This window comes from Polypterus senegalus, chromosome 18 (genome assembly GCF_016835505.1).
Source record: "Polypterus senegalus isolate Bchr_013 chromosome 18, ASM1683550v1, whole genome shotgun sequence".
NCBI classification, from domain to species: domain Eukaryota; kingdom Metazoa; phylum Chordata; class Cladistia; order Polypteriformes; family Polypteridae; genus Polypterus; species Polypterus senegalus.
The window spans coordinates 37,020,017-37,034,735 of record NC_053171.1 but is presented as its reverse complement, the minus strand read 5'-3'; the positions used below and the strand labels follow the sequence as shown (position 1 = coordinate 37,034,735).

The 14,719-nt window shown below is 33.1% G+C and overlaps 1 protein-coding gene across 1 annotated transcript in view; it reads right to left on the bottom strand.

Annotated features, from left to right (window-relative positions):
* The window catches only part of prpf39 (PRP39 pre-mRNA processing factor 39 homolog (yeast)), a 39,953-nt gene that overhangs the window by 7,840 nt on the left and 17,394 nt on the right, over positions 1–14,719 (bottom strand). The window contains exons 5-10 of the mRNA XM_039742117.1: positions 12,238–12,405; positions 9,400–9,565; positions 4,034–4,141; positions 3,699–3,863; positions 3,262–3,388; positions 2,543–2,811 (exon numbers count right to left, since the gene is read on the bottom strand). Coding sequence (XP_039598051.1) covers positions 2,543–2,811; positions 3,262–3,388; positions 3,699–3,863; positions 4,034–4,141; positions 9,400–9,565; positions 12,238–12,405 — 1,003 coding nt within the window. The remainder of the gene's footprint in view (positions 1–2,542; positions 2,812–3,261; positions 3,389–3,698; positions 3,864–4,033; positions 4,142–9,399; positions 9,566–12,237; positions 12,406–14,719) is intronic.

Below are 14,719 nucleotides of genomic sequence, written 5' to 3'. Positions count from 1 at the left end.
GTTATTCACACAGTTGGCTTGTACATTTTTTTGGGGGGGAGGGGGGGAACTTTCTGAAATGATTTAAGGTTAGAAAGTGATGAGATGGCAATCAACAACTATAACGAATCAAAATCTCACATGAGATGCCTGCATGAGGAGAGATTAAAACGTGCAACAAAAATGGCAGCATTAGAATAAATAAGCACCCAAAATTGCAATATATTAATGGAATAAAACCACAGGATTTCTTGGACATAACTAATTTTTTCAGATGAAATTTTACATAAATTCAACCACAAGAGTGTAACTGAAAGAGAAAAAAAAATGTACAAAATTAAACAAATGAAACCATACACAAAAAACACACAGAAGACACGCATTAAAAGAACTATTGATGTGAAAGGTCAAGCCTAAGATGCTTGTAAGGCATGTCCACCATTCATCATTCTACAAATCACAAAGAATAAGATGGTTAAATATTCACAACGTGAATTAAACTTCCCCCAATTTATATCAATTTTTATGTACACTGTAAAGGCCTTCTTTTGAAAATGAATGACAGAACACAACTGGCTTTCTATAGTTACAAGCTTACAATAAAATTATATTATAAATTATATAAATGCATTATATACAAAAATGTAAAATAGTTGGAAAAAAAATGCACTGGCAGTATGAAAGAAACTTAAGTTCTAAACAAAATGTTCACAGTTCGGAGCTTTATTTTAACTTGAGGTGCAAAGTTTGTTAAATAATGTCAGAGTAATGGAATGAATTCTTGGGATTTTGACCAACAAAGCAGCAGGAAATTACAAAAAAATGCTGCAAAGATTTGTGAATGATAATCATATCTATACTAAGCATCATAAGCAATTCTCCATTGAGAGTTATGCTGTGTTCACATGCTATCCAAGTTTTCAGAGCTCTAATAGGCAAAGTCTCAACTTTCCACTTCAGTGACATTTTGGTCAGACTACTTAGGGAAATGCAAGGATTTTTCTTGAAAATAAAGAGCAAATTTTAACATATTACATGTTTATTACTTTGCTCCAAACAAAATAGAACTGCAAGAGAGACACTTCTGGCTGACAAGATTGTTTTGGTTTTATATAAATTGACCAAGGTGATGGGTCAGCGTAACACCACAACTGAGAACCTGGGTAAGCTTTGCTTATCTTAACTGTCTGAATTGGAGATCCATCTATGTAGGGTATTCACTTGAAAACTCCCATTATCTAACTTTTCTGATAGCAAGTGAATGTCTCTCTCTTGGGGGCGGGCTAAAATACCATACTGCAGCCTTTATTATATATTACCATGGACTACTAGGAAGCTACTAGAACAAACTAACTATAATCTTACATGTAAAGCAAATGTATCCATCTGTGCCTGCACCATTAATATTTCATTTAAATAAAAAAAAAAAAGGTTAGCTTAACAGTATATCAAAAATGACTATCTGAAACAGACAAATCACCAGCTTTTTTACACAATGAAATGTAATGCATATGTAAATAAACCTATTTTCTGAAGCGTATGAAGCAGAACCTACACTTACCATACATCTAAAGGACGTAGTTCCTGGATCCAATTAACAATTGCCACAAAAAGCAATTTAAGAAAATCATTTCTTGTTGCATTTTTCATATGCATAACTGAAAAGTTATATTCTCAAATCCTCCTTATACCCCATTTGCAAATGATAAAATAATTTGAATGAACAGTTATCTATAAATCTAGGAAAGAAAAAGGATTGGACTAAATAGTAGTATTAAAAAATATAAAAATGGATGAAAGAATCTGAGTGTTTCTCAGAGGTGAAACTAGATCATCCTGTGTTGAAAAAAAAAAACAATGTTATCCATTATATTTTTTCCAAATGTCTGCAATACTTATGAAATTATTTAATTCCTACGGTTGAACTCTTGCAGCATGATAAGCTTTTGTCATGGAGGACAAAACCCTTGAATAATTCAATTAACAGAAGCAATTTTATACAAAACATTTGCTTAACCTGAAAAATTGACTATTCACCAGACTGCTTTAAAACCAAGATGTGTGGGTAAGGGGTGATATGACCACTTATACGATGGTACAGAGTATTCCGAAAATTACACAAGAGGATAATGTGAAAATAAATTAGTGGCATGACACAACATATAGTTATAGCATTACTTCGCAGTTGAGATCTGAAAAGCAAAAGATATCACTAACTGAAAAGCATAAAGCTATTAAAAAATGTTCAGGATTCAGAAAGTTGAGAGCCGGCACTTAACGGAATTCAAATCAGAACACTCTCCATTTCAAATGGATTTTGCAATATTAGGAATTATGACTGCTTTCAAGAACACACATTCAAGGAACAAAAATTAGAATTGAAAAAAGTGAAAACACTGAAAGAGTTACTTGAAGTTCTCCTAATAAAAAAGTTTGTTAATCTTTTGGTGACCCGTTCTGCAGCTTCTGATATCAATGACTGTTTAGATACTTAACGATAAGCTTAATAACCACCCCCCGCCCCAATAAAAAAAAAAACAAAAAAACAAAACCCCTTTAATACCTTGTCTTTCTCTATTGCATCCAGCAGTACATTCCGTGCTTTCTGCATATTTTTATGCACTTTGAAAAGAAGCCGAGCCAATTTAACAGCATAAAACGAGGACTCTGCAATAGTTCTACCATTGTTGATTGCATCTCGAAGCAAAATTTCTGCTTCTTCTAGATTTCCGTGACGACGTTCAAGGCTTACACGCCGCAAACGAACCATGGCCAGCCCTGGTACAGATTCTTCAAATGTCTTCAAAATTTGTCTTGCTTCATTTATATTTCCTAGAAAACAAAATGTCTAATATTAAAGTCTTCAAACGAAAAATTACCAAAACACTTGGTCTTCCCAATGGAACTTGCTATGGTGTAATTTGTGACAAGCACAATAAATGCAAGATATGAAAATATTTTCAAACAATGAATAAAAGTAAAAATTCTTCTTTAAAACAGTAAATTTATGAGCAGAGAATGTTAAAGATGGCATAGGAGACACTTATGAAGTTGTATGCAAAAAATGATATGTGCAAAAAATTTTGACTTTTCAATCATTTTAAAATTTAAAAGCAAGCACACCATCATTAGACAAAAAGAAAATGATAGGAAAATATTTGATTTTGCCTCAACATTAGAACTGTGACTGGTCTTTAATCTCAAATGTGACTTTCCACAGTCAGGTTTCTAAAGCTATAAAAGTTTGGATGCCGAAAATAAGCAACATCAATAGTATCATACCTTGCTGCTCTTCAAAGGCTGCCCAGAGCAAATGGACCATGGGCTTTCTAGTTAGATGTATAGTGCATGCTTTCATGAAGATGTGTCTCACTCCTTCGATGCTGTGATTTTCCAAATACTTGGCATACTTTAAAGAAAAAAAAATGCAAGAAAAGGAAACCCGAAAGATCATACTACTGTCTTTAACTTTAGACAGCAAACACATTTACATAACATAAATTCTTTTAAACCCATCAGCACCTTCATCAAACCATTAAGATTAGTTTCTGTAAGGTAGGACGAAGAGATGCAACGAAGTTGGCAAATGCAGCAGTCATATCTGGTGGCAAGCAGACCATCCCCTAATACAACAAATACAGTCACATAACATTAAAATATTGCATTGTCTTACTCACTAGTTACAAATGCTGAGCAAGAAGTGAAAACCACTAAATTACCTTTATCCAAAACTCTTCATACAGGGCACAGGCCACAAGGCATCGTTCAAAAAGAACCACAACACGTTCGGGTGTTCCATTCTCTATTTCAAAATCCAGGTACTCTTTCCAGTTATTGAGCTGAGATTTTTCCAAGGGCTTTACATGGAAGTAAGGTCGTTTGATCTAATGGAAACAAGCAGAAAAAGTGCATCAAATGTTAGAAAATGTAGTGCCCTTTATTTCACACCAGATTATTATTCAAATATGCCAGGTTTCTCTAAAAGAAAGAGGCTCAGAGATTAGGATATCAAAAGAGTGTGTGAAAATTCCACTACTTCAAACAATCATCTTACCCCTTCTTCAAAGGTCCATCGCTTGCTAACTTCATGTTCGTTGTGATTAAAGACTTCTTGACGCATCTCTAGTACTCTATGACGCATATTTTCTATTTCTGTAACAAGCTGTGAATGAAGGAGACAAAGAGTCAATGAACACTACTTCAGAGTTTAAAAAAAGACCACTATTACATATCTATTTTTTCCAGAATAGAATATTTTTAACATATTAAACTATCAGTAGGAACAAGCTGTATCACCAAAGTCCATGGGTTAAATTTTTCTGGTGCCACTAAATTAGCTCAGTTAACTCTATCAAATGAAAAATGCCCATAGGTGTGCATTGATAACTGGCATCTCCTTTAAGACGGGCTCCTTCTGATATCCAAATTATACCAGAGAATACTTCAAAAAGGACACTCAAACTGATTGTGATAGAGAGAGGTAACACAAAGCCACTCTGTAAAACACACACGATGCATCAAATAAAGATTTGTTTCTGCATCTTCAAAAACCACGATGCCTCAAATTTGGTTCCATTTTGACACAAAAACAATTCGCATTTGGCAGCCAAACATTTCAAACTATTAAGTCTAATTAAAAAAAAAATAAATAGATTTATTGGGACAATATATGTAACCACACAAAAGAATATTGAATTCCTTCCATATTCATTTACAGTAGCAAAATACAGCAAGACAACAAGAACAAACTCAAAATAAATAAATAAATAAATAAAAAACCTTAATGTTTCAGCATGGGGATGACAGATAAATGGACTATAGAAAGCACTGCTTGCCAAGGAAGAGGGGGACATTGATCATATCTAACTGACTGTAGAAGAGATGTTCAGCATCCTAAATAAGATGGCATTTACTTCCCCACAATTTAAGCAAGAAGAATTGCTAATCAAAGCACCATTCAGCCTACAGGTTTATGATCTTAGATTGCAGACTGTATCTATTCTACATATTTTACAGAAGCGGTTTACCAAAACACCACCTTCTTTATATATAAAAAAACAAAAAACAAAACAAAAAAAAAAACACACAAGTTTTGATCAAACAAAAGCCAACCAATAGAGTATAATGAGGCTCAGAACTAAAACTCTGACCCCAAAAAGGCATGTCTAAATTAATAACTTCTTTGTATTAAAAATTGTAAACATAAAACTAGTACAAACTTTTTTGCCGCTTAAAATATGTCCTAGTCCCAGCTTCTCTGGTAAACACTCATGCTACAAACACAATCTGATCTCGATCTCCTTAGTAAAACATCACTTAGTAAATTTGGTGCCATTTCTTTAGTTGTGGCAAGTAGATTTACCTTCAATAATAAATCATGAAACATTGGGCAACAAGTATGGAGATAATGCACGTACCATATACCCTATGAAATAACGCATATTTCAATTCAGTGTTATTAGATAGGTACAAATCAAAACACTGGAAAATTTGTATTCTAACATGGTTTTTGTAGGCTCTCTTTTTATTAAAATCTTTACTTTGCTTTATAATTCTTACTTGTTGAAATCTAGGATCTGTAATCTATTTCTAAAACGTACCAGTGAAAAAAGTGGATCGATATCTCAAGTACTCATTCTCACATTGATAGTTTGGAACAGCTACATTAACTGCAGCTTGTTGGTCTCTGTAGCATTTGAAAAAATGAAAACTGTTCTAATACAACGATTTTTGCATTTGGTTGGTTCCAACAGAGTTCGATTTGAAAGCAAGTATGTGAATATAGTTGGGCATTTATCAAACAATGTTATGATTCTCTGTAGTCTGAAGATATGACTCACTAAATTAAGTGCAAGTGTGTGCATGAAAAATATGTAATCTGAAATCCAAGACCACTTTCACAAGTGGATATGTCCAAATTATGCATACTGTAGACAACTTTCACGTTCTCTTCCTTTCACAGATGGATAACGGTTCTGCAAGTTTACCATGTTATACCTTGGTTCTAGGTTTTAAATCAGATTATCAAATTCCCTAATTTCGACAAAGACATTTCTGAATGCCTGTTTCTTTTCAGTCATAAGGTAATGTCAAGCAATACACAAGATCACATTTCATGTTAGAAGTATTTTTTTATTACGAAATTAGATGCAATAAAACTGTCTCAGGACTAAGTGACAGCCTTAGAATTATGTGATGCATTGCATATAATTTCAAAAGACTTAAAATGATTTGACATCCTCCGAGTTGAACAAATTAAACCAGAATCTATCCAGAATTTTAGTACTTTTACACTTTCTAGGGCAAATTCATTGATTGCAACTGAATTTAACATTTATCTGATAGATTTATAAATCAAAGTTGTGTAGCATTTATGGACCACCAATATTAACATAAGTGTTGAAATATAAGCTTTTCACAAATGCTTTATATACCTGTTAAACTTGGTGGTGATTTGCAGATATGTTCAAAATCATTATAATAATCATACACTACATCTTATTACTCACTGTGCAGAGATTCAAAATTAAAAGTACAACTTCATTAAATGAATTCTCTGATTACTACTAAATAACTTGTTCCTTACCTCACCAGTACAATCACAGCAAGAACAGTGAACTATCTAGATTACAACTGCACAACTACATCAAATATTGCAGATATGTTGAGAAACTCAAACTTAATTCCTCAATACTTAGGAGGAGAATGAAGTTTAAATACAGTTAGCAGGACTGTAAAAACAAAATTGCTGAAAACTAATCAGCAAATCTTAAATCTGTATCATCTGTTTAGATTTTGAAGCCAAAGGAATATTAATTAGTAAAACAATGTAATGAAAGATGCATCTGAATAGTACTAGACAGTTACAAGAATTACTGCAAGTAAGATCAACCCAGTTTAATTGCTAACTCTGGGGCATCCAAAAAAAAAAAAAAAAAAAAGTGTCATTAATATTCAAGTAATACATTTGATTTTTACACAAGGTAACTTTAAAAGTTTGAACAAATGTGAAAAAGGAGGTAAAGGATTGAGATTTAGACATTTGAAATTTGAATTAATTTGACTTGTTCATTAAATGTTACTCTTTGGTAAGCATTACTGCACTGGTAATGTGTGCCATGCAATCTCAGAACTCCAAATATCACAAACCCAACTAAGTAATTTGATAAACCCTCATTTGAAAGGTGTGTTGTTACAAAAATAGCTTTAAAGAGTTTGTGTAAATAAAAACATATGGAATAATCTTGGTAATTACCAATAAATAATGTTTGAATTTGTATTTTATATTTATTTATTTTAAGCAGTAATTAGTTTATTTCATTTACTTAATTGAAAATATCAGTGACTACTTTTTTTTTTTTTAAATACACACGGTACAATTGGAAGTCCAGAATGATAATATTCTTAAAAAACCCTACCAATGAAGCAGTTAAACGACGACTTTTTGGTCCAGTTCATGACTACTTGCTTTAGGTACACAAATGTTAACTGCATCTTTAAAAACACCTGGCAGCCAAATATTTACATGCTAGGTTTTTGGAACTGAACACCATCCTAATAAAATTCTGGACTGAGGAAGTGTAACAAATGATTCTTTTTTGACTGGTGAAGAAGTCTGAACTTAACGTATTCCTGTGCGATGCACAAATTAATGACAGGCAAAGTCAACATCAAAGTTTACAATGTAAACCTAATCCACTAAGCTACACAACACACCTAAAGGTTCTAAATTAGTTAAATCACAGATGAAACAGCAAATGCAAAATTCTCTTACCTTACATATCCAGTTTTTCTTGGTTTATGACACATCTTGGCACATTCTCCAATTTGTCAGTGTGTTTGGCCAGGTTCCTCATTGCTTATTGCTATACTAACATAGGTAAGTCTATTTTATCCACTACCATTGTTATTCACACCAAAGACCCTCCAATTATTTTCATACACAAAACAGAATGCCACTTTAGTATTTTGTACACAGACAACTTGTAAACAGTTTTGGCTTAGGGGCTAAGCAATTCAAAAATCAGTAGGAAGGCTACTAGTTTTGTTAAAGATGCCATTAAGCAATGAGAATAAATACATACAGCAAAGGATTTAAATAGAATGATAGTATGTGTTACTGGCAACAGACTGCCCAGTCAAGGAGATCCTTACTCATTAAGATTTAACAATTGCAGGCACACCAGACTACTACTTTTAAATCACAAGCACATGAGGAATTAGCGCTTATACCCAAGAAGGGAGGCAAATGCACACACACAATTAAACCCAAAAGTAAAACATAAAATATAGTCCCAATGTACTTTGAGGTGATATTTGTTGCACATATGGTACAGGAGTAGCAAGTTTTGCGGTTCATGGGAAGTGGCATTAGAAACAACAGTAGAATAAAAGGTACATTTTTCTATCCTGGTGTGTACCACTTGAGAAGTCAGAGTTCCCACAAAGCCACAGCAAAAAAACAACAATTTTACACTAGGCTGTTGTAGACAATGATGAATATAAATAGACACCAAATAATGTAAACTCTTACAGAAGTATTGAATGGACTATCACAATGGAAAATCTGAGTATAAAACAGTAAACATAATATTAACATATCAGAATAATGCAGACACTGATATGTATCATACTTGCATCAACAAATGATATATACTTTTACTCTATTGTGTCACACAAGCTGCCAAAGAGGTGGAGGTTGGGATATGGAAAGCCAATTCAATAAAATAAACCTAAGTTAATAAAATTCCATTTGTGTTCTGCTTCATGTGTTGCTTTACTAGTACAGAACTTCAAATATGTATGTGTGTACCTGTTCTGTGTTTAGTTATTAGTATAACTTATACTGATATTTTAACAGAGAATTTTTAATGGAGCTGTGTGTTTGCACTTAGTGGAAAGCACTATACAAAGGTAGGTTTTAAATACAACCCTAGGGAGAAGGCAAAGTTGTGTAATGGATATGTGGTATTACCTTTAAAAGAAACTTTTAGACTGATATTTTATGCTGCTTAAAATAAGCAAGCATTTGACTGCTATTACCCAGGAAAATCCCAACCTGACAAACATATATAAAAATATATAAATGATGCAATAGGTGAAGATCTCACTGATATCAACATAAGAATTTTGTGTCTAGACTAAAAAAAAAATAAAAAATTACTGTACAACACTCTGCAGAACTACAGATAGAACCTAGGGTGTGGGAGTATGTTGCAAGGTGTCTGGGATCACTAACATCCTGCTTAAAACTGTAAAAATGTTTGGGTGTTAACCTTATAGTTTGCATTTTGACATAAGTAAACACATTTCCTGCATTATCAACTAATGAGAGGTTGATAATGGGAAAAATAGTAAAGCCTACTGATATAACAACCTGTAGCACTGCCTAAAACAGTTTTCAGTGACAACTAAAATTACCTTTGCTGGGTCTGCTATATCCTCAATACCTGGGGGAATATCATTTTCTAGTTTAGCACCAATCTCTCCATGGCCATTCACAGAGGCCAGCTCTCGCCGCAGCTTTATGAACTCTTCAACAGATAAAAACTGTTTTGGTAAGTTGTTCTGTACATGTTCTCTAAACCTATAAACACACAAAAAATATATGGATAAATACATACAAATATAGACTTTAAGCAAAGAATAACTGTACGGAAATACAGTTGTATCATGAAATGTCCAACAAGGAAAATATTTTTAGCTCTTTAAATAATGCACAAATACACTTACTTGTGCTCACATTCCATTTAATCTAAATTATGCAATTTTGTATGACAGCTTCCAACGAACTTTGTACTTCAAGAAAAAAAAATGTCTTTAAATAAAATGCCTAGTCACCTAAACAACTATTCAATGTAGTCTGCTTATTTTTAATAAATGCCCTATAAATTTATTTATTTAAATCAAGAAAAATGTTACACAAAATTTAAAAAAAAAAAAAAAAAAGCCAAGTAATTAAAACAAAATGCATTAAAGGCAGTACAGCAGCAACAAAACCCAAAATTCCATACTACTCTTATCTGAAATTAGCTTTACAAAAATGCAAACTAAGTGATGTCACTGGGATGAGAATCTGGAATCGGATTTTGAGACACCATGGTCTTCATTTAGGAAAGAAAGTGGTATGTTTTCAAGTAGGCATATGCCAAAACAAGTTTCTCACATTAGCAGAACATTCCTTTGTCTTAATTTTTTGTTGAGATTGTCCATTAAGATGACTATGGCCCTTACAAAGGGAGCTTTTTAAATCGATACAATAAGGCACTACTTGAGTCCTTTATGTTTAAATTATAGTCGGATAACTGTCACCTTTGTGTTGTTAGTGAATCATTTGTCATTTGTGTAAACCTGGGGAATCCAAAGCACAAAGGTTTAAATACTTATGTAAATATTACAAAAACCATTAACTTTTGAGTTTTTTCTACAGTTAACTATCTACAGAAAATGGTTTAACTTGACTTTGGAAATGTAATGCTCAAGCATAAAAGCTCACATTAAAAATGCTGAATAGATAATGTCATTGGTTTCCTGCATGACAAAAGATTTATACACAACTTTCAAGGGGGCTGAATACTTTTCTACACCACATAGAAATGCTCCTGTACATAAAGAAGAATTTGCCTCTGTTGTGAAACAGGCTTGCTAGCTTAAAATTAGGCTCTTAAAACCTTTTTACCTTGACACTTCTTGGTACACATCTTAACATTTGATTAGATTATAATTAACCATAGCATATAATTTTTGTTAGTAGTAAAATTGTCAATGAAATATTTTATGTTAATCGCAAAAAATACTTTTATACAGGTCATGAAAGTTGTAAATTGCCGTTTTCGTAAAACTGTGGGAGTGTTTTTGAAAAAAAAAAAAGGGGAGGGAAAAGCGAGAGGGGGCAGTCATTTTTAAGAAATGGGGAGAGCGACTCTACCCTAATGCAGGTCACAAGGGTAAAATAATGGTATAATGACATCTGTTGTGAGCAATACCAAAAAACTGCAAGTTCTTGGAAATGAACCGATATCCAAAAAGAAAGAAAAAAATAAATAAATTAAAAAAAAGCAGAAGGTTTTTGAGTTGAACGACACACACGCAACACAATTATTTGAAGAGAGAAATCCTGAAGATTTGGAAAGTGTGATTGCTCCAGTATTCAAAGGAAAATTAGTAAGCTTTTGGAACAGGTAATAAAAGGTGATTAAGGAAGTTCCAAAAAAAAAAAGGTTTTTTTTCTTCATGCCTAGTGAAAGGAAAAGATGTAATCTGCATTACCTGGCAAATGCACTAAGCATCTGTACATCCAGACAAGAAATTTAACAGAGTGTCACATAAAGTATACATATATACATCTATCTATGTATCTATACATATACATCTATGTATCTATCTATGTGTACATACATACACGTACATATATTACATCATTAGTTGTCAGTTATCAAAATTAAAAGAAATAAACATTTGAAATACATCAGTCTGTGTGTAATGAATGAATCTAATATACAAGTTACACTTTTTGAATGGAATTACTGAAATAAATCAACTTTGTCATGATATTCTAATTTTATGACCAGCACCTGTACACATACATATACACATATATATGTATATATGTACGTTAATAAAACTTGGAAGCTTAGCTTAATTCACCTGAGCTTTTAACCAGCTATCCTGATGGAAGACACACCCATGTCAATGCAACAATTTAAAAAGTAAAACTTTGGGTTGCATAGCTGCTGACTTGAAAGGAATGAATGTCTTTTGAATAAACAGCAGCATTTAGCACTTCTGTTCAATTTTCTGCATCATATGTACAATTCTAAAATTGTTTCATGACAAATTTAAGGTAAACATGCAATACGCCTCAGCAATTTCAGATTTGATTTCTAAGCTTGACAAACATCAGAAACAAAATACCTTTTCCACGTGATAATTTGAAATTGCAAGTTAAAATTGCCTCTCAAACAGAAAAGTGTGCTACAGGAGTTTAGGTACGGTGTATTACAACTAATAATTTTTACTGAATGGAAAACCAAAGACATCATGTATGGTACTTTCAGCAGATGAAAACTATGTAAAGCAGTAATAATCATCAGAACCATTAAGCAGATAATTTAAATATATTAACCCACAGAATTTACTGTCAAATGTTTCAAGGAGTAATGCAAGTAAGAATATGTTGAGTATACTGTACATGAAAATTCTGAACATAGACATAATTAATGAGGATGGGAAAGCGTAGATGCCCTATTTTCAACTTACCTCTGAAAATGGTGACTATATAGCTGTGTTGGAATACCAAGAATTCTGTCATAGATGTTTGTAACTTCTCTTAAGTTTCCCAGCTCTGTTTCCCAATTAATATAGGACTCCCAAAGTCTGTCTGAACGGAAGTCTGTACCTGCTGCAAGTACAGCATGTTCATAAACTCTGTAAGAAAGGATGAAAACACACACATACACAAACACATACATGCAGGTCAATAATGAGTATTCTTAAGAATTCCAAGCAATTTAGCAGATTACATTCCAGATCTTTTAGCAGCACACACTCAGCAGCAGCTACTTCAGGGACACCTGCTTATTACTATAAGTGGTCTGCTCCTCTAAACAACGCATCATTTGCCTCCAGCATAATATATACTGCATTAGCACAGATATTCAAACAAAAAAATATGATCACAATAGAACCTTATTCATTGGATATCTCAAAGTAGTATAACGCACTGTCACAATAGTATAGAATATAATACCCAATGACAAGTTCTAATCTCCTTTTTAATAAACAAGAGTAAATTTTATCCGTCAATTCAATCTTGCCAAATGTTTCACCCAAAAAAAAAAAAAAAATTTAATCACAAGATCAAACTGGATTTGTTGAAGTCAGGAATTTACAGTCAAACCTTTGACAACTGTGATGTAGTGTATATACCTCTTTAGTGCCCAATCTTCCAGAGGCCTTGTTATTTCTGTACAAACATTTGATAGATTGAAATAAGGATTTCCCCTTACTATACTGTACTATGCAAATTGAGTTTGGACTAACACATATGGTTGGGATAAATTTTATTTAGAACACTAGGGGGTTTTGCCCCCTGCTCGCTTTGCTCACCAATCTCCCATGTTTGGTTTTCCGGATACACACTTAAGATTTTTTTTTTCTTTGAATTGTTGCTATTTTATTAGTTTCACTTTTATTTCAGAACTTCTGTAAAAACAAAAATTTGGAATCTTTGGAGTCCCAATATGCTGAATCTTTTAAATAAGGTCAGCAAGACATGTGTTTAATGACTTTGTACCATAATTCAGGATAGGTTTCTTTGTTTGGAATTTCAGCACAGACAAAACGATGTACATCAGCAGTACTTATTTTTTTTATTGCAAAGTAACCATTAAATGCATGCAAGATACACCCAGTTTTTGAAATTCTCCGACTTAAACTTCGAAGCCTTACAATATTTACATACTTCTGACATATTACCTATGTCGATATATTCGATCTCTATGCTCCTTTTTGTTTTTGTGCTAATGCGATGTTTACTTTCTTTGTTTTGACACTGTCTGCAGGTGTTTCGCGCCTAGCTTTTTTTTTTTGAGTCATTTGAATTCCAGTTTTCATTATCTCTAACCTGCTCTGAATGTGTTTGGCCCCCTTGTTTTTTTAACCTCTTTATGACATTTTACTTTGTTTTCTACGCTGTCTTATCTCTGACCTCGCTTTGTCCTGCTTCCTCCTTGATTATTCTTTTTTTGCATTTTTTTTCTCTCCAACGCTCGAGTCTTTTCTTCGCACTGCTCTTTCCTCTTCACTTACGTCATCAACGTTTCATCTATAACGTATAGTGCTTATGCGCTTCATATGCACCGAGAGCCCTGGATCTGTTTGTGCTCAAAGCCTTACACTCACACGACTGAGTGTTTTGCTGCCCGTGGTCTTATTTGATATTGGTTGTAAGTAGGTCGTGTCTTGCAAGAATCTCATGTTCTACATCATCGTGAGACGGTCCCGAGTCAATCTCTTGGCACAAAGTCTCATGTTTAAGGTCCCCGCGAGATGCTCCGTGGCCATTCTCTTTCGTTTCGCAGGTCTTTTAGGTGTCTTCCGTGATCTTAATGTGAAGATCACGTCTCGTCTCCCATCTCTCTCTCTCCCAGTATTTTTTATTTTTTTTATAATAGAGAGACAAATGCAACATGCCAATTAATGCAACATCACTTTGGATCTAATAAGCAGACAGCAGTTTTAAAAATAAAAACTTTGTATTATTTTTTTCTCATTAAGTAAATGAAAAAAGAATGGAAGATGATGCTAGCAGTAGTACTATTTGAAATTGTTATATCCAATTAACAGGCAAGAAATCACTAATCTCTGGTGTCAAACAAGAATGTTCAAAAATACATAGTTTTTTTTAATAGAATGGTGTTGTAGATCATACAGTAGTTCATTTGGGAGGGAGTTAAGACTATATGCTACAAAGTAGTAGCTTCTTTGAGAATGTACCAAAAGGTGATCAAAACGTGAATGTTCATTATCTGCTTCTATTCTATACCATACAGAAACTGGCAAGTTCTCAAGTAAGAACAGCCCACACAATACTTTTAAATGGCTTTTATACAAAAAGGAACTAAAAAAGAAATCATCTATGTCAATGTACAACAATTCTTTTCAACGTATTGTTTCATTGCCTGACACATGTACTGTTAAAATTAAAACAATTTGTTTTTTCTTAAGACAAATTTAATGA